The sequence below is a fragment of the Ictidomys tridecemlineatus genome, chromosome 1, assembly GCF_052094955.1.
Source record: "Ictidomys tridecemlineatus isolate mIctTri1 chromosome 1, mIctTri1.hap1, whole genome shotgun sequence".
NCBI classification, from domain to species: Eukaryota; Metazoa; Chordata; class Mammalia; order Rodentia; family Sciuridae; genus Ictidomys; species Ictidomys tridecemlineatus.
The window spans coordinates 82,680,211-82,704,424 of record NC_135477.1 but is presented as its reverse complement, the minus strand read 5'-3'; the positions used below and the strand labels follow the sequence as shown (position 1 = coordinate 82,704,424).

At 36.7% G+C, this 24,214-nt stretch overlaps 1 protein-coding gene across 1 annotated transcript in view; it reads left to right on the top strand.

Moving 5' to 3' along the window:
* Iqgap2 (IQ motif containing GTPase activating protein 2) overlaps positions 1-24,214 on the top strand; it is a 289,643-nt gene that overhangs the window by 228,321 nt on the left and 37,108 nt on the right. Inside the window, exons 19-28 of the mRNA XM_005328940.5 lie at positions 711-782; positions 1,421-1,490; positions 2,954-3,162; positions 12,037-12,186; positions 15,236-15,399; positions 17,350-17,574; positions 18,978-19,118; positions 19,480-19,564; positions 20,241-20,473; positions 22,709-22,841. Of these exons, the coding sequence (XP_005328997.2) occupies positions 711-782; positions 1,421-1,490; positions 2,954-3,162; positions 12,037-12,186; positions 15,236-15,399; positions 17,350-17,574; positions 18,978-19,118; positions 19,480-19,564; positions 20,241-20,473; positions 22,709-22,841 (1,482 nt within the window). The remainder of the gene's footprint in view (positions 1-710; positions 783-1,420; positions 1,491-2,953; positions 3,163-12,036; positions 12,187-15,235; positions 15,400-17,349; positions 17,575-18,977; positions 19,119-19,479; positions 19,565-20,240; positions 20,474-22,708; positions 22,842-24,214) is intronic.

The following is a 24,214-nucleotide window of genomic DNA, read 5'->3' as shown; positions in this document are numbered from 1 at the left end:
TTTCTACCCAGGCAGATAGTTCTGAGCTCTAGAGCAAGAAAAGGAATTGTGGTCACTGCACTCAGAGAGCTAAAAGCCAAAAGACTGTACAAAAATGAGGTTGTAGATAACTTGAAAGTCCCAGATGAGATTAGAACAGCACAGCTGGATAGAAGCTGGAATCAGATGAGATTCATTTAACTAAATATTTTAGATGGTAAAGTCAGAGAATAACATGGTCTACATTCATTGTACATTACCTCCTGAAGCAAATAATGCTATGTGTTCACTGGGGTGAATATGCCCATTCCCTCAGAAAACTGTTGGTAGCAATTGGTTCCTCTGAGACCTCTTGAGATACTTTCCTGTAGACATCTAAAGGATATTGCTTGCATTTAAAGGGATGATGATGAAAATCCTGGACTTGGATTAATATGATTCCCTGACTCATTGCAACTCTCACCAAAATGCCTTCTCTCTTGGCTTTTATTTAAGATTAAAAGAAAACCTCCCTCCCATTAAGGAAGTGGGATGAAAGGTAGCAAGGTGTTTTGAACCTCCTGAGAAAAGTAGTAAAGAAATGGGAAGTGAAGGACAGGCTTTAGGTATTACTTAGCAGTCTGTTCATTTTTTATCAGATGAGCTATCAATATTTTTAGAAAGATTGTATAAAATTATATTAAAGCATTGTTTGGTGATCACTTTGATTCCTCCATTTTACTTAATTTTAGATTCAGTCCTGGTTCCGAATGGCAAAAGCAAGAAAGAGCTACGTTAAACGACTACAGTATTTCGTGGATCATGTAAGAGAAGTGCATGCGGGTTTTTAACTGGATTGAAAATGAACTAAAAGAATGTTTATTGAATGTTGGTTAGCACTGAATGATTTTTATTAAATGATGCTAATGACCACTTAGGAAAAATTAGGTGGTAGAGCCTAATGTGTCAGTATTTGGAAGTTTACATTTTTTATTGATAAGTTATACTGAGAGTAGGATTTCATCAGTCAGGAGTGGAGAGTAAGAAGAAAACAGTGTGGGATAGTGATAGGAGGGAAGATTCTAGAGAAGTATTTTCCAGCACTGCATGTACAGTTTTCTAACTATTCACTGTTTAAATTGAAACCCATTGGAGAATTTTTTTTCAGAATCTTTAAATAGATGTGTGAGCAGAGATTGAATCATCAAAGTTCTATGCTGAAGTCTGTTTCTCTTTTTTGATCTCTTTAAAAGTCCCCTTATAGTCTTATTTATTCTGGAAGCTAACCTCTGTGACCCCTCTTCAAAAAAGAAGGAAACATAAATGTTAAACACACTGTGTCTAAGGATCATCAGTTCTAAACAGCATCAATTGTGATGTACTATTTGTTCTTAAAGTTCTAAGTTCTGAAGTCGTGGGGCAGATGGGATCTGGGATCATGACTTGTCTCAATATTTTTCAGAAAAATGAAATTGTGAAAATACAGTCCTTGTTGAGAGCAAGCAAAGCTAGAGATGACTACAAAACACTGGGTAAGTGAAACATTCAGAAACAGAGCCTGGATTCCTTATTAAACAGTGAAAACAAGTGTTTTCCAGTTTGAGTGGCTTCAGAGGCCACTCCAAGAACAGAGGATGATGCCATTGTGTCCTGTAGGTTGTGACCATCTCAGGCTCTGTGACAAGAATGGGCCTTCCTATTGTAAAGGGAAGAGATCAGAGTGGGTGTGATTTCTTCCTCGAAAAGAATGGAGTTGGCATAGATGCTATTTTTATATTAAATTTTATTTTGATATTAAATGAACTAGATCAAGCATCTAAAGCAAAAGAATTAATCACAAGATAAGCCTACATTTAAACTGTTAAGTAGCTGGTGGCTTATCAACCCCCTCCACATACACATACCTTACCTTAAGAATAAAACATATTCACATAAGAAATTCATGAGAATTAAAAAGGACAAGAAAAGAAAATCTCATCTACCCCAAGATGATAATCACAAACATCTTTGTCCCATCTAGAAACTTAGGTGACTCTATATTTGGTTGTTCATGCTGGGTTCATGCTGTAAATTATGTTATTGGTTTAACTCTTCTTATTCCCTAAGTGTCAACAACACCACAGAATCAAGGCCGAAGACCAAGGACCACCTGCGAGGGCCCTGGGGGCTGTTCAACTCATCTTTGTACTTCTGTGTCTTTCGTCCGAGTCAGTTTATTCTTATAATTAACCCAGAATTGCTCTCACTAAAGCATATTTAAAAAGATATTTTTTAAGAGTCAGCGTTCTGGGCAATTAAAGCCTCAAGTTAAAGTTACTAAGGGAAACCCTCTTAGAATTCATATGAGAAACCTCTCTCCTAGTTACCAAGGCTGAACCCCTAGGTTCTGAGCATAGCCTCCCTTGTTCTGTACTAGAAAGATTAAGACCAACTTTCAATTTCTAAAATCTTTACTTTTGTCAAGTAGAACACTCATTCCTCTTATCATCACATTGATTCCTCTTTGGCCTCAACAGTCTTCCTTCACTTCCTTTCTAATTCAGCTTTCACCCAGTTTTGGCTCCTTCCCAAAGATCTTTTAAGCTGAGTTAACCACTTTCTGCTTCCTGCAGCAAGAACATAAATCTCTTATCTGGCTCAGCCATAAGGCCTCGGAGCTGAGGTCACTTGCCTCAAGTTTCCCAGGTTCTTCATCGCTAAGATGCAGATAGTACTGACCTCTCAATGTGTTGAGTTCTGGGAACAGTGTGACAGACAGCTGACAAATGAGTATTAGATAACTAGAAAATACTGGGCCAGACAGTATCCATTTTGTATATTTGTTCATAGGATTAGTTTCCTTGTCCAAATTTTACATGATACAAAATGTTTTACTCCACAAGTACTTTTATTGATTCATGTTTCTGGTAATCCTTTATTTATAGGCCTGCTTTCTTTCCTGTTGACAATAATTCCAAGCTTTCCTAATTAAAGTATTCTGTTCTTCTCCCTGCAGTTGGTTCTGAAAACCCACCATTAACAGTGATCCGCAAATTTGTGCACCTATTGGACCAAAGTGACTTGGATTTCCAGGAGGAGCTGGAGGTAGCACGACTAAGGGAAGAAGTAGTGACCAAGATCAGGGCCAATCAACAGCTGGAGAAAGACCTGAACTTGATGGACATCAAGATTGGACTCCTGGTGAAGAACAGGATCACACTAGAGGTCAGTGGGGCTCGAAAGACTGTTGGCTCTTAGGAGGAAGAAGATGAATATGTTTATGCTCATGGCACTTTGGTCCAACCAAGTTCACTGGTCATTTTTATTATTATAAGTTAGTGGGTCACAGGACTACAAAATCCTATGCCTCCTGTTTATGACATATTTTCCAAGATTATTTTACCATTTTGAAATGAAATTTACATATAATAAACTGTAGTTTCTTATGTATTTTCATAAAAAAAACTAAAGCCTTTATATAAATATGAAATAAATAAAAATAAAATGATTCATATTGAAAAGCCCATATCTAAATGTGAAAATACACAAGCCTGATGACATTACAAGATATCATAAAGTTTTTAGGGGCTTTGGCCTCTTCCCAGAATCACCAAAGATCAAAGACTGAGACTATCACAGAGGAGAAAGATGCCCCAGTGACAGAACAGATGACACCTGATTTTCCAAAATGGAGAACAACACCTTAGAAACCTCAAAATAAATATGGTCTGCCCCCAATATACATAGCAGTTGCAGTCATAGAAAATCTAATGTATATTAAAATTTCTTGTGAAGAGTTGGGCATGGTAGTGCACACCTATAATCCCAGTGGCTCAGAAACCTGAGACAGAAGAATCACAAGTTCAAAGTCAGCCTCAGCAATGGCAAGGTGCTAAGCAACTCAGTGAGATCCTGTCTCTAAATAAAATACAAAATAGAGCTGGGGATGTGGCTCAGTGATTGAGTGCCCCTGAGTTCAATCCCTGGTACCAAAAAAAAATAATAATAATCTGTGTAGTTCTGCCATGAAAAATGGGTGTGGGGTGATTATTTAAACAGAACCACCCCACAAATTGCTGAACAATATATCATCTGTTATCTCTAGCATCCCACAGAAACCACAAGTGCCTTCTGATTCAGACATCCAAAAACACCCTACATATTTCCAAAGTGTCCCCTATTAAGTGAAACCACACCTCTTAATAACTTCTAAATAAATAACGTTGTGGGCTTTGTATCTGTTGAAGCCTGCTCTCTAAACAGCATAAAAAAGAGTTATTTTTTACTGAAGAATGCATTTCTCAGGTACGATCTCTCTCCATGTCCCTGTTCCTTTCTGATATGCCAAATCAGTTTTCAGAAAACTGATAATTCAAAGAGGACAGTTAACCTTCCAGAAGTTCAGAGAAAGCTACAGTGGGTCAAAGGTAGAGAGTAAGTGAGCAGCCATAGGATACCTTGTCAAGTGGGCACACAAATGCCCCACCCTTGTCCTCCAGACCTCATGAAGATACCAGGGAAAGAGTCTAAGAGAAACTAAGAAAAACAGAGCAGGGTGAAAAATAGGATATTATCATATTTTCTAAATATTCAAAAATAAAACTGCAATTTAAATGTTCTATATTTAACCCTATTTTCTTTATTTTATCCTGAAATACAGTAATACCTCATTCATTTAAAAATCATGGATTTGTATTTGTTTGATTCACATAAAAAAAACTTCTACAGTATAATATATTCCAGAACGTCCTGGAGAGAAGAATTCCTTTTATAGCCTTAAACTGCTACTGTACCCTGTCCCCATGATGTTGTAAACAGGAAATATCTTGCCTTTCAAAATGAAGTCTTATAGTTTAAATAGTGTGTATCTTGAAGAAATACAACCATGGCAGAATTCTAGATCCCTCTGAATGTTTGCAGGTTTAGGTTTTTTGTTTTTGTTTTTGTTTTTTGCTTTTTAAAAAGGCATTTATTATTCACTTGATAGCACTACGAAACAAGATTAATTTTTCAAGCCAGGCATAGTGGGGTTTATCTCTAGTCCCAGCTACTCTGGAGGCTGAGGCAGAAGGATTAGTTGATTCCACAGGGGTTTAAGTCCAGCCAGGGCCACACTGCAAAACTCTGTCCAAACAAAACAAAAACGTGCACATACAGAAATATGGTAAAGTTAATTTTTCAACTTACATTTTCAAACACCAAGTTTATATCCAATATTTATCAGAAGTTAAACGATGATTATTTTAAATATGTTGTCTTTGATCTTAACATTGATAGTAGTATTTTTTTTCTATCACTTTTTTTTTATTGGTTGTTCAAAACATTACAAAGCTCTTGACATATCATATTTCATACATTAGATTCAAGTGGGCTATGAACTCCCATTTATACCCCAATTACAGATTGCAGAATCACATCGGTTACACATCCACATTTTTACATGATGCCATATTAGTGACTGTTGTATTCTGCTACCTTTCCTATCCCCTACTATCCCCCTCCCCTTCCCTCACATCTTCTCTCTCTACCCCATCTACTATAATTCATTTCTCTCCTTGTTTTTTCCCCATTCCCCTCACAACCTCTTATATGTAATTTTGTGTAACAATGAGGGTCTCCTTCCATTTCCATGCAATTTCCCTTTTTTCTCCCTTTCCCTCCCACCTCATGTCTCTGTTTAATGTTAGTCTTTTCCTCCTGCTCTTTCTCCCTGCTCTGTTCTTAGTTGCTCTCATTATATCAAAGAAGACATTTGGCATTTGTTTTTTAGAAATTGGCTAGCTTCACTTAGCATAATCTGCTCTAATGCCATCCATTTCCCTGCAAATTCCATGATTTTGTCATTTTTTAGTGCTGCGTAATACTCCATGGTGTATAAATGCCACATTTTTTTTATCCATTCATCTATTGAAAGGCATCTGGGTTGGTTCCACAGTCTAACAACTGTGAATTGTGCTGCTATGAACATTGATGTGGCAGTATCCCTGTAGTACGCTCTTTTAAGGTCTTCAGGGAATAGTCCGAGAAGGGCAATAGCTGGGTCAAATGGTGGTTCCATTCCCAGATTTCCCAGGAATCTCCATTCTCCTTTCCAAATTAGCCGCACCAATTTGCAGTCCCACCAGCAATGTACAAGAGTACCCTTTTCCCCACATCCTCGCCAGCACTTGTTGTTGTTTGACTTCAAAATGGCTGCCAATCTTACTGGAGTGAGGTGGTATCTTAGGGTGGTTTTGATTTGCATTTCTCTGACTGCTAGAGATGGTGAGCATTTTTCCATGTACTTGTTGATTGATTGTATGTTCTCCTCTGAGAAGTGTCTGTTCAGGTCTTTGGCCCATTTGTTGATTGGGTTATTTGTTTTCTTATTGTTTAATTTTTTGAGTTCTTTGTATACTCTGGATATTAGGGCTCTATCTGAAGTGTGAGGAGTAAAAAATTTGTTCCCAGGATGTAGGCTCCCTGTTTACCTCTCTTATTGTTTCTCTTGCTGAGAAAAAACTTTTTAGTTTAAGTAAGTCCCATTTGTTGATTCTAGTTATTAACTTTGTGCTATGGGTGTCCTATTAAGGAATTTGGAGCCTGACCCAACAATATGTAGATCAGAGCCAACTTTTTCTTCTATCAGGCACAGAGTCTCTGATTTGATATCAAGCTCTTTGATCCATTTTGAGTTAACTTTTGTGCATGGTGAGAGAAAGGGATTCAGTTTCATTTTGTTGCATATGGATTTCCAGTTTTCCCAGCACCATTTGTTGAAGATACTATCCTTCCTCCATTGCATGCTTTTAGCCCCTTTATCGAATATAAGATCTTTGTAATTTTGTGGATTGGTCTCTGTGTCCTCTATTCTGTACCATTGGTCCACCTGCCTGTTTTGGTACCAGTACCATGCTGTTTTGTTACTATTGCTCTGTAGTATGGTTCAAAATCTGGTATTGCTATACCACCTGATTCACACTTCCTGCTTAGAATTGCTGTAGTATTTTTAATTTGATTTATGTATAGGATGACTAAAGTTTGCTTTATGGTACTACACAGGTGGGAAACAGCTTAATCAATAAATTGAGAACTATAGAATTTAACATGTAGGTTTTATAGCCACTAAAAATGTTTTTGAAGAATATTTAAGGACAGGTAAAAATGGTTTGCAATATATAGAAAAGAAAATAGTACCTAAAATATTGTGATTTTTTTTCTCTAAAAAAATTTACTGAAGAAAAGAAAAAAATTAAGTGATCATAAATGATGAAATTAATCTTCTTTATCTTCTCTTTCTCTTATTTCTCTTGTTTTTTTTAATAATAACAATGTATTTAGTTAGAAAAAAGTATTTTAAAGAGAAGCAGCTTAGTTCTTACAGATCACCTCAAGCTCCCTCTTTATACCCTTATAATTCCAGTTGTTGTTTTTTTTTTTTTTTTAAATTTGTTTTGCTGTATTGGGTACAGGGCCCTCTGCCACTGAGATACATTCCCATCCTTATTTATTTATGTGTGTGTGTGTGTTTGTGTGTGTGTGTTTGTGTGTGTGTGTGTTTTGAGACAGTGTCTCTAAGTTGCCCAAGATGGCCTTGAACTTTTGATCCTCTTGGTTCAGTCTCCCATATAATCCTTTTTAAAAAAAGACTTTCTTCTGAAAATCTCAAATCAGCCGTTAGTGAAGTGACTGACATTTGTTTTAGACAAAAAGGACACCTTGGAGAACACAAAGCAATTGAAGTCAAGTTTCTTAAAGGCATAAGAGGGAAAAAATAAGTATAAATCAGATGAGATTGATATAGAAACTAAAAGTAAATCTTTCAGTATTATTTCCAGTCAAGAGTTTGCTATATCATGCAACAACCCAGATTTGCAGACCAGTACCTCCTGCAACTCAGGATTGAGATTTCTTTTACTTACCTAATTATACCATTTCACTATTTGTATTAGCATGTGATCTTGGCCATGTTTTCTAACCTTTTCCTCATTAGAAATATGCTTGATGATTTGTGTATATTGTATTTAACTTTCACAGCAACCTTATAAACCTTCTATAAGATTATTATTATTAAACCCATTTTTTTTTTTTTTAGTTAGACCACTGAGACCTAGGTTAACTTGTGCAAGGTCACAAAGCTAATTATTCTTTGCGGATACCCTTATTTTTATGATTGCAAAAGTCAGGTTCTTTGTGCTAACCCGTTCCTTCTACAAAACTGTTTATATCCTAACATAGTAGCTGCACGCAGATATCCTACTATGAAGGGACCGGAAAAGATGGTGACAAAAGGGCAACATTGAGATGTGGAATTATCATGAAGAAGCTAAATAACTCTTGCTCCTTCAAACCAAAATTCCTTTAATGTTCAATATGAATTAAGTAAGAATAATTAAGAAAATTAAGTTTTGGTTAAAGTATCTGCCTGTGTTTGTAACCCCTGTCTGGGTTGGTCCTTGTTTCCTTCTTCAAACTTTCCAAAACAGAGCTTCCCATTCACACCAGAGCATTTTGTTAGCCAGTCAGAATTTCCTGGGAAGAAGGAAAAAGGGCTTATCCATGACAGGGGCACTGCCCTTGGACCCCCCACAGACAGGCACTGGTACATCTGCAGGGCGCTCCCTTCTTTCCCCCTCCTGAGCTCTGCCCTTTGCTTCCTCCATTTTTGCCTTCATGAAACCTCTACTTCTAAAGGATAGAAATTGAGTTCTGCCCCAGAGCTTTTCCACAACCCCTACCCTGTCTTCTCATCTGTGAGTCAAAAACCATTACCCTGCAACAAAACAAAGTCTCCAGCTTTTAGAGTGGCTTCCATTGAAAATGTGTGGTTGGGAGGGATGGTGAGGGATTATAGGTAAAAAGGTTTTTTCCTACCATGTATTTAAAACTAATAGACTTAGTTCACGTATTTGAGGAGTTGAATGATTTACATGTCACCAATAATTTGAAGAGGAGAAACCTGGATTAAATGGCAATATAAACCAGAGTTATTCTAGCAATGTTTGGGATTTATAGATAAAGATATTTAGACAATCACCTGCCCAGACCTTCACTTACCCTGTATCCAGTGGTAACTACACTTCCTTTCTCTTAAATCTATTTTATACATTGGCAAAGTGAGGGGGGAATGTGGCTTTCTTAGGAAATTCCATGGAAATGCAAATCAAATACCCTTTCTCTCTCCCAGTGTAAATAATTAGGGTGACAGAAGTGAGTGGGTAAGTCCTCTCTAAGCTGAGAATGAGAAAGAATAAAATCTTTCTGTAAGCAATGGATATAACCACATGGAGCTATCTTACATATCCTGGAGCTGAAAGGTTCTATTTCTTCCTCTTGGCTGACCCCCATGAGGGGCGAATTGAGTTACTAGATCTTGACCTTTTGGCAAGACCTGACAGTGTTTATTATCCCCAGAGGCATCTGGAAATGGGGGCAGGCACATTTTCAGTCATCAAAAGACCAGGGGAAAAAATGACTAGGGGACTGGGGTTGTGGCACAAAAGTAGAGCACTTGCCTAGCATGCACAAGGCACTGGGTTCGGTCCTCAGCACCACATAAAAATAAAATATTGTGTCCACTTATAACTAAAAAATAAATATTTAAAAATGACTAGGGACTGCTTTGATATTTATCAGGAAGGAACCAAGGATCCTAGATGGTCAATAGTGTGTTCACAGAAAAACACTATACTGCCCCAAGTACCCTAGTGTTTCTTCCAAGGACCAGTGCAGTCAAGCTTTCTTGAGGCTGGCTGCAAATAGAGTTCTCTTGTAGAGGTTGGCCTAAGAGCTCAGTGAAACACCAAACATTATTTTAGGAAAACAAACTTTCTTTCCACTTACTCTTTAGGATAGTGATCCAGTCTATAGGCAGGGATGGCACTCTAGAACTCCTTTCAAATGTGAGTCATGTGCCATTAGAAGGTCATGAAGTCCTAGCTTAGTGTGTCACAATTGGCAACAATTGGAATAGAGTAAAAATGAATCGCAAATATCAGAGTAGGTCCCAGTAGTTAAGGATGATAAGTATTGTTTCCTATAGTATGTTCACCAACAAGAGCTAGAAAATATATTTCTTACCATGGATCTCTGTAAAAACTTCTGATAGACCCTCATCTGAAGGACCTAATCTTGGTCCTAACCTTTAAGCTTCCAAAGTGACCACTTTCAACCACATTTTCCAAGATTCCCTATAAATGATTAAAAGAGCACGACAGAGAAAGAAAGTCTTTAATTCTGCTAAATATTTAGAGGATTCCTTTCCCTTTCATATCTACTTTCTATAATACTCATTTTTACAAGTACTTTTACATATTGAGATAGAAGTCACACTTTAAAATGTACAATTCAAGGTTGTTTTAAGATAGTCACAAGATTTTTTTGACCATTTCTATCTAATTCTAGAACATTTTCATCACTCCATACTCCCAAGAAAAATGTTCTGAAATTAGATGGTGATAATGGTTGTGCAACCTAGTGAATATCCTAAACACCACTGAATTGTACACTGCTAAGATGAATTTTATAGTATAATATCTGAATTATATTTTAATTTTTTAAAAAAAGGACCTGTGTATTTACTAACAATAGCTCTGCATTCTCTCTACACACCTGACCATGGAAACTATTAATCTTCTTTCTATCTATATACCATGGTCTATGCTGGACATTTCATATACATGGAATTATACACGTGAATTATACACCTGAATCACTTTTTTCACTTAACATCTTGTTCTTAAGTTATAGCATAAATCAGTATTTCCTTCCTTTTTATTGAAAAATACTCTTCAATAAAAATTGTATGGAATACCATTTTGTCTGTTTATCAGCTGATGAACATTAGGTTGTTTCTACTTTGTGCCTCTTAAATATTGTTGCTGTTAACACTCAGGTACGGGGTTTTGTGGGGACATATATTTTTTGTATGCTTAAATATATGCCTGAGAGTGGAATTGTTGAGTCATCTGGTGATTCTATGTTGAACTTCTGAAAAACTGCCAAATTTCTTCTGAGGGTCCACACCATTTTTCCCATATTTTTATTGGTGCATTATAGTTGTATATAACTATGGGATTTTGTTGCATATTTATATTTACACATTATATAACACTATCATTTGGCCCATATCACTCCCCAGCACCTCCTTCCTAGCCTTCCCACCTCCCACCCCTTGGTCCCTTTCTGCTACTGAGCTCCCTTTGATTTTTTTTTATGAGATCCAGCCCCATCTTTCTTTTTTCCTCTCTAGCTTCTACATATGAGAGAAAACATACAACCTTTGACCTTCTGAATTTGATTTATTTCACTTAACATGATGATCTCTACTAACAAGCTATAATGTTTCTAGCACATTCAAATCCTCACCGATATATTATTCCCTTTTTTGTGATAGCTGTCCTAATAAGTATGAAATGATATCTCGTTGTAGATTTGATTTGGATCCCCTGATAAGCAATGATGTTGAGCATCTCTTAATGTGTTTTTTAGCCATTTTTATATCTTTTTGGGGAAAATGTCATTTCAAATCCTTTGTCCACTTTTTTAACTGGAGTTATTCATCTTTTTATATTTTAGTTGAAAGAGTTATTTATTCTGGATACAAGTCTTTTATCCAATACAGGATTTGTGAATATTTTCTCCCATTCTGTGAATTATTTTTTTATTTTCATAGTAGCCTTTAAAACACAAAGTTTACATTGTAACAAAGGACAGTTTTTTACTTTTATCACTTATGCTTTTGGTCTCCTATTTAAAAAACTATTGTCTAATCTAAAGTCACAGAAATGTATGTCTGTTTTTTCTTTCAAGAGTTTTATAGTTGGGGCTCTTATATTTTATTCTTTCATCTCTTTTGGTGAATTTTTGTTTATGTTGTGAGGCAGGAGTCTGACTTCATTCTTTTGAATGTGGACACCCAGTGTTCCAGCATCGGTTGTTAAAAAGTATTATTCTCTATTAAATTTTCTTGGTGCCTACATTAAATCCTAGGAGTAGATAAATACAGCTTCAGAGAATACCTGTTACAGAAGCCAAATTCACGAGTGTGCTTCTGGGTGTAAAGGGAGGAGGTAAGTAGTACCAGAGTACAAAACAGTAATGTCCTGAAATTCTTTATAGGATGTAATCTCACACAGAACAAAACTGAATAAGAAAAAAGGAGGAGAAATGGAAATACTGAATAACACTGAACACCAGGGAATCAAAAGCTTGAGTAAGGAGAGGAGAAAAACACTAGAAACCTATCAACAGCTGTTTTACCTTCTACAGGTGAGCACAATTTATCTTTCACTATGAGTTTTGAATAAACATATTGTTGTGTTTGTGGTTTATGGTGGATCTTTCCCCACACTTCAGCAATAATGACTTGCATGTTTTGAGCCCTTACCAAATACTAAGTGCTGTTTTAGGTGCTTTACACATATCATCTTACTATGATTCTGGGAACCAGGAGACAGTGAGTGCTATCATTTTCGATTTGCCAGATGAGAAAATGGAGACACAGTTGTTAAATTGTAAGGTGAGAGCTTTGAAAACCAGGCAGTTTGCTTCAGGGTCCATGACCATTATACTATGTGATCTGCAAAAATGGTATAGATCTAGTAATGACACAGACTGTTAACCATGAAAAAAAGCTAAAATAACTGTGAAAAACAGATGTTTACCAAAACCTGCCTGCCCTTATTTGAGAAAAAGAGCAAGAGGCTTGGGATTAGGAAATAATGAGCCTTTTGTATTTCATTATTTTCATAGCATAACTATGATATAAATGAATTGTAATTTTCCATTACTTCCAGAGTTCTGGTAAGAACTGTTAGATTTAATTGGTTATGTTTGCCCTTTAATGGACCAGTTCTTGTTTTGCTTGACCGTTGATTTACCCCATCCACCCTACTAACACTTAAAATTAATCACAGAGGAAACTGGGTAGGTGATGGTAAAAGGTCCAAGCCTATGCTTCACCAAGAAAACTTTCCCATAAGACGAGAATCAGTAGTTCTTTCTTGTGAGAGTCCAATGTCCCTTGCTGTGAGTCATTGATTCCTTCAAAGCCTGGAGAAGCCTGAATCTTTGCTTGAGGATGTCACTGATATAGAGAACACATGATAGAAACCATAAATAAGGATGCGTCTATCCCAGTTGAGTGACTAAGTGTTAGTTTTGGAAAATGTTACTTTAGGTTCAAAAATTCTCTACTTGGAATAATGAATGGGAAAATATCTTTTTCAAACAGATGTAGTTGCCTCAGATGGCCACCATGTGGCAGCATAGAAAGAAAAATATAAATACTTAAAATTGTGGAATCCAAAAACCTTTGCAGAAACAAAGGAGGCTCATATTAAGCAGGGAAGGTTTTCTGTCTAATTGATTTAAATTAGTAGTCAATCACCAGTTGTAAATCTAATCTTAGGCACTTATTATTTTTTACATCCATGAAAATCCAAGCTTATGTAGGTTAAGATTTAGTTTTTCTAAAACTAAATTTACTAAACCAGTCATAAGTAGAGTAAAAATTTAGCCACTGGCCTTGGACTTCTTACCTTGTTGTAAATAATACCTATTAGTGGGAATTAGAAAAAGGACAGGAACATGGTTAGAATAACTCCATTGAGTTTTATGCCCCAAATTATCCCAAACTAATAGTCCCAGGTCAGGGCCATTCAGTTGTATGAAGTGAAGTGTCTCTTATGTTTTTTTCTCCACCTTTTCCTCTTTTTTTTTTTTTTTCTCTTTTTGAGACATTAACCTAAAATCAGTGTAGACATTTCAGAACAGCAAATGGGTTGGGCATTGCCCTTTAGCAAGGAGTCTCAACCACAGCAGCAGGTCAGCTAGTAAAGGATTGCTTTGGGTTCATTTCTTCAGTAGCAGCCTAAGTTTTGAAGATTTGGGGTCACCTGAGGAGAAATGGCAAATAGCTTTCTTTCTTTAGTCCTATAGTGAATTTCCTTTCTCATAATTTCCACCTGTTTAGTGTTAGAAAAGAATCATTACAGAGCTGTCAAGAAAATGTTGTCCTGAGCTGCTGCTTCATAAAATTTTAACCAATTATTATGAGCTCAAAAGTCAACCTAAGTAATAAGTAAACCAAAATTTGGATTTTCTTGAAACCCTTAAAGCCTAATTAGTTGCTATAGAGTATACTAGGTGAATACTAGTCTTCAAGCATGTAAATTAAACATTTTCTTTTCTCATCAGAAGGAAGATGAAGCCAGGTATCGTGACACATGCTTGTAATCCCAGCTATTGGGGAGGCTGAGGCAGGAAAGTTGCAAGTTCAAAGCCAGCTTGAGCAACTTAGCAAGACTCTGTCTCAAAATTTTAAAAATAAATAAAAAAGCTTGGGAATGTAACTCAGTGGTACAGCATTTCCTTAGCATGTGGGAGCCCCTGGTTACAATCCCCAGTACCAAAAAAAAAAAAAGGTATGGGGGTAAGGGTGATGATGATGAAGAGAAGGAGTCTTAAATTTTTCTGTGTGAGGGTCATGATTGTGACTTAGTAGTAGAGTGCTTGCCTAGCATGTGTGAGGCACTGGGTTTAATCCTCAGGACCACATAAAAATAAATAAATAAAATAAATTTATTTTTAAAAAAGTGAATGACTTTTTGACTTTAAAATCTTTAAATTGTTTTCTATATGAATCATTTCCTCTCTAAATAGTATTATTTCTCTTTGAATCTCTGCTCCATTGGTGTAGCTATTGAGGAAAATCCTAAGACTGTGAAGGCAGGTGCTGAGTCTAATGGACTCCATCAGTGGATCAGGGCTGCACATCAGTTCTTCTGAATTACTGTCAGTCTTTTAAAAATCTCTTTTGCCAATTTTTTGGTCATGTCCTTCGGGGAATTTTTCTCAGCAGATCTCCTGACCTTCACCCCTTTCTACAACCTCCTCACTTCCCTCTACCTTCTCACTCCTCAAAGAGCAGCATGGCCATCTCATTGTCTCCACACATAACCTAGGCTTTTTCTTTCTAGTCTCAGAAGATGTTCTCTTTATTTATCTATCAATCACTCTGTCTGTATTGCCTTAGTTCATTCTTATCAGTCTTTTTGGATACCAGATTCCATGGGCTCTTTATATATATATATAAAACATAAATTCTATCATAACTAATATAGCTACCTTTATACTATAGTATTAATAATATTATTTGATACCTCTTAAGGTTATGTGTCAGGTATGTGTTTATATTGCTTTTAATGACAGTAAGTCACTAAATAGCAAGGAATTAGATACTGCTTTCTGCTTTAATAATTTATTAATGTACAGTGTGTGGGGGTTTTGTGTTTTCTTTTTCCCTCTTTCCATTTAGACAAACCCTTCATACTTGGCTAAGCTGATTTTCCAGATGCCACAGAACAAGTCAACTAAATTTATGGACACTGTTATTTTCACACTGTACAATTATGCCTCTAATCAGCGGGAAGAGTTCTTACTCCTCAAGCTTTTTAAAACTGCTCTGGAGGAAGAAATAAAGTATGTATACAAATATGTATGTAAAAATACCAATGCATAGGTCCTTTTTTTAGTGGTGACTTTTTTCAGGTTTACTAAAGTAATTTTTAAATTATTGTGGTATGTTATTCGTGCATATTAAAATATATGAAATTTCTTGAAATTGAAATGGAATCTCAATGGATGGTTTCATTTTGGCATTGTTAGAACTGTTCTGCAGTTCGGCTTTTTCCCACAGTGATCCCTTTTCTAGGGCTAAATTAACTTTTTATTTTGTATGTCTACAACAATTGGAAACCAAAAGCTTATTAACCAAAACCAAAAGCTTATTAATGAGAAAATGTATTTTATCAAAACTCTCTAAGAAATAGAGCTATAAATAGGTAGGATGCAGATCATGATCATGATCTCTGCTAAAGTTCTTAGCTGCTCTTGCTAATTTATTCTCTCTTAGCTGATGTAAAGAATGTGCAGTTAACTGTAACAAATGCTCCCCCCCTCCAAAAAAAAAAAAAAATACATGAGAAATGTCCTAAGCCAAGAGAGTCCATAATTGGCTGTCTAATTTCTTAGGAACTTATGCTCTGCTAGTTCCTCTGGGTTTCTGAAGCACATGAGCCAGGCAGCCCTGCCCAGGGGGTGTCTATAAGCTGGCATGAGAGATAATGAGGCATGAGAAGCATAATGCCCTGCAGTGGGGAGTGTGTGAGTACTAAATGAGCGACAAATGCAATGTAGCAGACTAGACAGATGGAAGGAGATGCTCCCTCTAGGACTACTGAAGCAGATTTTATGGAAGAAGAGGAGCTGCTTGACCCAAAATTTTGAAGGAAAAACTACAGCTTTTAAAAGATGAGATAGAGAAATAGTGGTGTAAAAGACACTCATTCGAGAAAGGGATAAAGCAGGAAAGATGGGCTGGGGCCAGATCACTGGAGACACAGAGTAGAAGCCCAGGTATTGAGGTTCTGTTTACTTTCTGGGCAGCTGTGAACAATTTCTGAACAGGGTATTGGCATGACTACATTGGTTTTCTTAGAAGACGGATCTACCAATAGTGTACATACAGGATGAATTGAAGCTACACAGGTCAGAAAAATGGAGTCAGAAGGAAAACACATACAGCTTAAGAGTTTAATACACTGAGTTTGAGCTGTAGGTGGAGAAAATTGGAAATGTCAGACTGGCCCCTGGGGAGAAGGTACAGATTAGAAATTGAGGTCAGAGAACAAGTCCTAAAAAGAATGGTGGTTGTGCCAGGTGAGTGAATTCTGAGGGTACAGCATCAGACAGTTATTTTGTTTGACCACTGGTTCATCCCATTTATACATAAAATTAGTCAAAAAGGGAAAGAAACCAGAATTTAAAACTGGAGGAGAAACCAGCAAAGGAAGTAAAAAAGAATAACTAGGTAAAATAAGAACTAGAAAAGGGCACTGTCAAGACCCTAAAGGGAAAGAAGGAGAAAAGGGAGGAGAGGAGTGGTCAAGAGGGAGGAGGTCAAGGGGTTAGACAGAGGAAAGAGAAAAGAAGTCAGGAAAAGCAGCTATCAAAGTTGAGAAGAGCTTTCTCAGCCATGCACTGAGCCTAGAAGCTGCATTGCAATGAGTTGAGTGAGATCTGAAGGTGTAGAGACAGTTTATTTGATCAAGAAAGTTATTTTTGAAATGTGATAACTGGAGATATTACAGTCCTTGTATAGTGTCACCCAGTATTGTTGTCTTGGTTCATTTTCAGTTCATACCTGCCTCCTAGATTAAAATTGAGGCTGAGACCTTATTTTTAGATCCTTAAAATGTTCAGATAAGAAATACATCTTACAAATAATTGTTTTTATTAAAATCACACCAACCTTGATCTTCATGGAAAAAAACAATTAAACTCTAAAATGCTCTTGCCTGCCAGGGAGACATTGTTGAAAATTCTATCCATAGAATCAAACCATTTAATTTTGGGCTGGGCTTTGTTTAGGTCGAAGGTGGACCAGGTACAGGACATAGTCACCGGTAACCCTACAGTCATCAAGATGGTGGTCAGCTTCAACAGAGGTGCCCGAGGACAGAACAGCCTGCGCCAACTTCTGGCTCCAGTAGTAAAAGAAATCATTGATGACAAGAACCTGATCATCAATACCAACCCTGTAGAAGTGTACAAGGCTTGGGTGAACCAACTAGAAACACAAACTGGAGAAGCCAGGTAACAAAGTCAGGAATGATGGTTTTCACTAACGTTTTCTGATCATTTTTACATATTCATTGATATATATTCTTCAACTCTGTTAAGCCAAAAAAAATTACTGTGAAAAGTCAGTTTTCAATTCAAAATATTCGCTCCTGCATATTTGCTCTTGCATATCTCATATTGTTGAGCTTTTGGTCATCTTGATACTAAGTGGTATTTTCAAACTTTGGAATCAGTGGCTCCCCAATGCCACAAATATTGTAATCTTCTCCCTTGTTTATCCCTCATGTGTTACTAACCCTAGATCTAGATGTGGTATATGCTTTCTCTTCACCTGAGGAGAATCCTGGTTTAGTTACCAAGTAAGCAAGTTCTATGCCTAACTATTAAGACTTCAGTTAGATGGGCTTATTCTGGGTGGTAATTTATGGATTTATTCAATCCTAGCTTTTAATTTCTTGCAAAAGTATATCTTGTAAAATACTGAAGATATGCACAGAGAATTATATGGGTGGTTGTCATAGCACTCTAAGAGTGAAAATTCAGGAAAATTCAAAATATTTAGCTTTGGAGAATTTATTAAATGATTGTGATGGTGATATAGATGCAATTAGGAATAATACCCCATTATCTTTTTTTAAATTATTGGTTATATTTATCTCACATATACATAGGATCTGTATAGAATGAGTATATACACAAATTGCATCATACATATGAATATATGAGTCCCATACACACATGTATAGAGGAGGACTTGGAAAGTTAGGCAGATGCATGAAAACTGGTTCTATGTATTGGTACTATTTTTTAAATTTACTTCGGTGTACTTTTTTTCTGTGATGAACATATTACTTTTAATAATAATTCAGATTTTTAATGCAAAGAAAGTAGGAGCCAGGGTATGGTTCATTGGTTTTATTTGGTGGTTGTTGTTATTGTTATTATTGTTGCTGTGCTGGGGATTGGACCCAAAGCCTAGTGTATGCTGCTTGGCAAGCACATTGCCTCTGAGCCATATCCCCAGCCCAGTGGTAAAGCCTTTGCCTAGTGCACACAAGGCCTTGAGCAATCCAATTTCTGCACCATACCAAAAATAAATACATAGATAGATAGATAGATAGATAGATAGATAGATAGATAGATAAAATAAAAATTAGCTGGATCCATATTACATAGGTCTACCTTTTCTAATTTCAAAAGAGCCCAGAGGGTGTCCTGGAGTCCCTCCTGCTCCGCTGGTGGCAGAAGGCATATCTGACACTTCACTTAGCAGAATCTTATTATTGGAATCAAGTGAGCAACATCCATCCAGTTCACTTACAAAAAAAAAAAAACTGAACTGTAGAGTCAACTTGGCAGGAATACTAATATTTATACCTAAGGCTCCAATTAATTTAAAGTGCTTGTGTTTTCAGCAAGTTGCCTTATGATGTGACCACAGAACAAGCTCTAACGTACCCAGAAGTGAAAAACAAACTGGAGGCATCCATTGAGAACTTGAGAAGAGTCACCGACAAAGTCCTGAATTCTATCATTTCCTCCCTTGATCTACTGCCGTAAGTTGGATTTGTAGCAACTTTGGCATTATTTGCTGAAGTTCTCAGAATCTTGTGTAAGATAAGCCCCTGCAGTGAAGATAGATGTTCTCCTCACATTGTGCTAACTATTTGAAGAGGATCACATTTACCTTTTAAATTCACAACTATTCTCTAAAGAAGGAATGATATTTTGGTCATAGCCACAAATACTGATCAGTTATTATCGTCAGTGGAAGTCCTGTGATTCCATTACCATCTCATTTTATGTTTACTTTTTAGGGAAACTGCTCAGCTTTAGTTGACTGGAACAATTGCTGTTTGTTTCTTCCTCACTTAGCCTTTTTCCATTATTTTCTTTTGTCATCTGTTTTGTATGTAGTTATGGATTGAGGTATATAGCCAAAGTACTGAAGAATTCGATCCATGAGAAATTCCCTGATGCCACAGAAGATGAGCTATTAAAGGTAGATTTTCAAGGGTACTCTCACCATAGCTTCTTTTGGGGGGTCTGACCAAAATTACCAACATACCATTTTGTAAGATTTTTTTTTAACCTCATGTTATAACCTCATGACTATTTATAATAAGCTGCAAGACTTCTCTTTCTAAAGACTATCAAGATTATTGATTATGCTAAGGTTAACTTAGAAATCTTAGACATGACTGCAGTTTTTTTGTATTAGAACACTTTGGGGGTGATTAGCATATTTTTCACCAAAGATAGTTTTGTTAACTATATTAGTGTATGGTTGTATTCACTGCCTTTACTTAATGCTTTGTTAGGGTACACATCAGAAAAAGATCTGCACAGGGTGTGGTGGCACACATCTGTAATCTCAGCAACTTGGAGGCCTAAGGCAGGAAGATCACAAGTTGAAAGCCAGCCTCCGCAACTTAGCAAGGCCCTAAGCAATTTAGTTGGACCGTGTCTCAAAATAAAAAAATATAAAAAAGTCTGGGGATATAGCTCAGTAGTAAAGTCCCCCTGTGTTCAATCCTTCAAACAAACAAACAGATAAAAACGGAAAATGATCAAATGATCTGCTTTCACTTGGGAAATGTGATGAATATGCACTTTAATCAAGAAACTCTTAGATTTTTCTCTCTTAAAAATGGTATTTTTCTTTTGCATCACCTCAGATTGTTGGAAATCTCCTGTACTATCGGTACAAGAACCCCGCCATTGTAGCTCCAGATGGCTTTGATATCATTGACATGACAGCTGGAGGTCAGATCAATTCTGACCAAAGGAGAAACTTGGGGTCAGTTGCCAAGGTTCTTCAGCACGCAGCCTCCAACAAGCTGTTTGAAGGAGAAAATGAGCATCTCTCATCTATGAACAATTATTTATCAGAGACATATCAGAAATTCAGGTGAGAGGGGATGTTAGATTTGAAGAAACATGCAAGGAGGTGGGCAAGAGCAATGTGTGCCTGGAGCTGGTATTGTTGGGGTGGAAAACATAGGGACCCCAGTGACTCCATGCATTCCTTCTATCAATTGCCACTGAAGGAAGGAGAAGGGAAGGAAGAGCAGGCTGGGTTGCTGATACCCAGGCATTCCCTCCCCACCCCTAGTATTCCTGCCACACTGAATGCTTCCTACATGTATGATTTCTGCTATTGGCAAAATGAAATGCTTACTCTTCCTGGTATGTTACACACTTGTACTACTTAGAATGAAGCACTCAAACTAGTCAATTTCTGTTTTGTTGAACGTAAGAGGGTAACTTTAGAAAAGACTAAGTTGTTTTCCCGACAGGAAGAATTTGCCTTATCTGCAACAAACAATAGGAGGAAATGGAGTATTTTATTTTGAAAGGTTGGGAAAATCCAAGATTTTATATTTGTAGATGATTATGTGTGCATGTGGGCTCTCCTGTTCTCAGCCATTCTTAGTTATATAAGTAAGATTTAATAGTATTGACTTTGTGTTTCCAAAATATCACCCTAATCATTACACAGGGAGAATGGAGTGAGTCAGCAAGGTTTACTCCCCTGTCAGGAAGCTCTCTGATGAAACACTGTCATCTTGGCATTTGTTTGTTCTCTTGTCTACAGAAGATTGTACAAGTGTTACACAACTTCTACCTCCTTCTGTCTTCATTAGGAGACTAATTGCCTATTCTTTAGTTTCCTCTGGGTTAATGACTTGATAGTTCATGATCACCATCCCTATCTGGAAATTTTAGCCTTTTGGGAGAAAGTTACCCCAGTCCTCTGCAGCAAATTTTGGCTTTTCAAGCTGCTTGTTTTAATTCTGCTCAGTGACTGAAAAAGTACTATCCATGGCCCATATTTCTTGCAAACTCTTAAATGTTGTTAAAGCTTCCCTTTCAGTGTCTTTTTTTCTTGAATTATTATCAGCCATCTATAGATGGTTCTCAGCTCTTCATTTAAAAAGAAAAAACAACCCCAAACACATCCCCTTGCCTCATCTTGAATTCATCCTTTTTCTCTTCCACTCATATCTATTCTTTGTGTTTCTCAATTTACCGTGAACAATTATAACCAAAACAGAACAGGGAGATCTATTGTCATGGGGAGCATGATTCCCCACCACCTCATGATTTCTGCCATTTCACCTCCCCCAACGCAGGGTTGGGAAGGGAGAACTCATTTCTGGTGGATAAGCCTTGAGTGCTCTTAGGAGAGATTTTAAGAATGATTTCAGATGTCTGAAACATTTACAACTGTATAGAACAACACGCACACACCACCTATGCTAAGGTCATTTGGAACTTCTCTTAAACTGACATCACAAGATGTTTGTCTCTTTTTCATATCTCTGTCTATATTTGCCATAGTTTAAAACAGTAAAGGTTTTTACAGTCTGAGTATTACAGCATTTTCCAAATTTGTATGTGTAGCTTTAATAGTCTTTCCATAGACCTGCAACTATTGCTTGAATCAAGCAAGAATGAAGTAGTCTTAACTCCCATTTCTGTCAAGGCAGTAGTTAGGGTGGTGTAGACCCAGAAACTTGTGCCATTTAAAATTGTAAATTTGATGAATTACCTTGTGGGTTGTATTCTCTACAAAGACTTGATTCTCAAATCAAGAATTATTCATCTTAGGGCTGGAGATGTTATTCATTGGTACAATGTGTGCTTTCATGCACAAAAACCCTGAATTCAATCCTAGCACACAAAATTAGAATTAGTCTTGACATTTTTATTGAAACAAACATCCAGAACTATGTGTGTGTGTGTGTGTGTGTGTGTGTGTGTGTGTGTGTGTGTGTGTGTTTTCCTGGGAATTAACCCAGAGTGTCATGCATGCATTCTAGGCAGGTGTTCTACCGCTGATCTACATCCCTCAGGGACCATTTTTAAAATGATAACATTTTAAGATGATGTGTCTATAATTTGATCACAGTGATTCATAAATGGGACCTCATGCCACTTTTATTCTCCGGTTCTATTTGAGGAGCTGGGTCTACATCCAGAAACATGGATGGGCTCCCATAGTCAGAAGCTGTAAACATCTTTTTCAAGGTGTGGGTTGGAGAACAAAGTACTAGCCATCATTCAAAAATTCCTATTTTGATAAAGCTGTTTAACTCACAGATTTGACTGTAACATTAGGCTTTTCTTCACCCTTTGTTAGGAATTATTTCAAAGAAGCATGTAATGTCCCTGAACCAGAAGAGAAGTTTAATATGGACAAATACACAGACTTGGTGACAGTCAGCAAACCAGTCATTTATATCTCAATTGAAGAAATCATCAACACGCATTCAGTAAGTGGGACTGAGGAGGGGTGATAGACCCATGGTTCAAATGTCTGTTTAGTTGAAAATGCTTGGTCTCTGCAGGACTTAGGGTATACATGTGCTAATACTCATATTCTTAATCCTAAAAAACCCTCCACTATTTATTTTCTAACATTTGGACATTAATAAAAACTCCTTTCCCTAAACAATAAAGGTTATTTTTGACACGATTAATTTGCAAAGTCAAATTGTAAATAAACATTTAGGCCCTGAACAGGGAAAAGCTCTGGAGTTCTCTCACTAGAGCCATGCTGCCTAGATCTACACCTATTTCTCCCCCTTTCATGAGAATCTTGACTTTTCTATTCTTTTTCTGGAGAAGTGAGAATGTTCTCTCTATTTTATTGTTTGGGTATATACTATACTTGATCCTAGCCAAAAGACCAAAAAGCAGTGTAAGGTTTGGACATAGAGAGATAGAAAATAGGCTGTTCAAGAAAGACAAGAAACCACCAATAGTAGCCTCCTACAAAGAATCATTTCCACAGTAGGAGACCTAGAATCGCCAAAGAAATCCCTAGCAAATATATGAGAAACCCAAAGAAATCCCTAGCAAATATATGAGAAACCCAAAGCAAACCTCACAGTAAATGGGGAAAAATTGAAAGCATTTCCTTTAAAATCTGAGATAAGACAAAGGTCTCCATGCTTTCATAATTTATATAGTCCTAGAAATTCTAGTTAGAGCAATTAAATAAGAAAAGAAAATGGATAAAAATAGGAAAGGAAGAAGTCACTCTTTGCACATGATATGATATCCTATACCTAGAAAAGATCCAAAGAACTCCACAAAAAGACTGCTAGAGCTAGTATATTTGGCAAAGTGTAGTAGGTTACAAAATCAAAATACAAAAATCAATAATTTTCCTATATGCCAACAATAAGTCTGCTGATAAAGAAATCAGGAAAATAATTCACAATAGCCTAAAAAACAAACACAACAACCCTAGGAATAAATCTGTGAAAGACCTCTATAATGAAAACTATAGATCATTGAAAAAGACCTCAGAAGATGAAAAGACTTCCTATGTTCATGGATTGGCAAAATGACCATACCTCCAAAAATGATACACAGATTTAACCTGGTTCCCATCAAAATATTGATAACATTCTTCACAGAACTAGGAAAAAACTCTCCTAAAATTCATTTGGAACAAAAAAAAACCCAGAATAGCCAAAGTAGTTCTAAGCAAAATAAGCAATGCTGAAGGCATCACAGTACCTGACTTCAAATTATACTACAGAGCTATAGTAACAAAAACTGCATGATACTGGCATAAAAACAGACACACAGACCAGTGGTAAAAAATAGAAGACACACATCATCTAATCCTTGACAA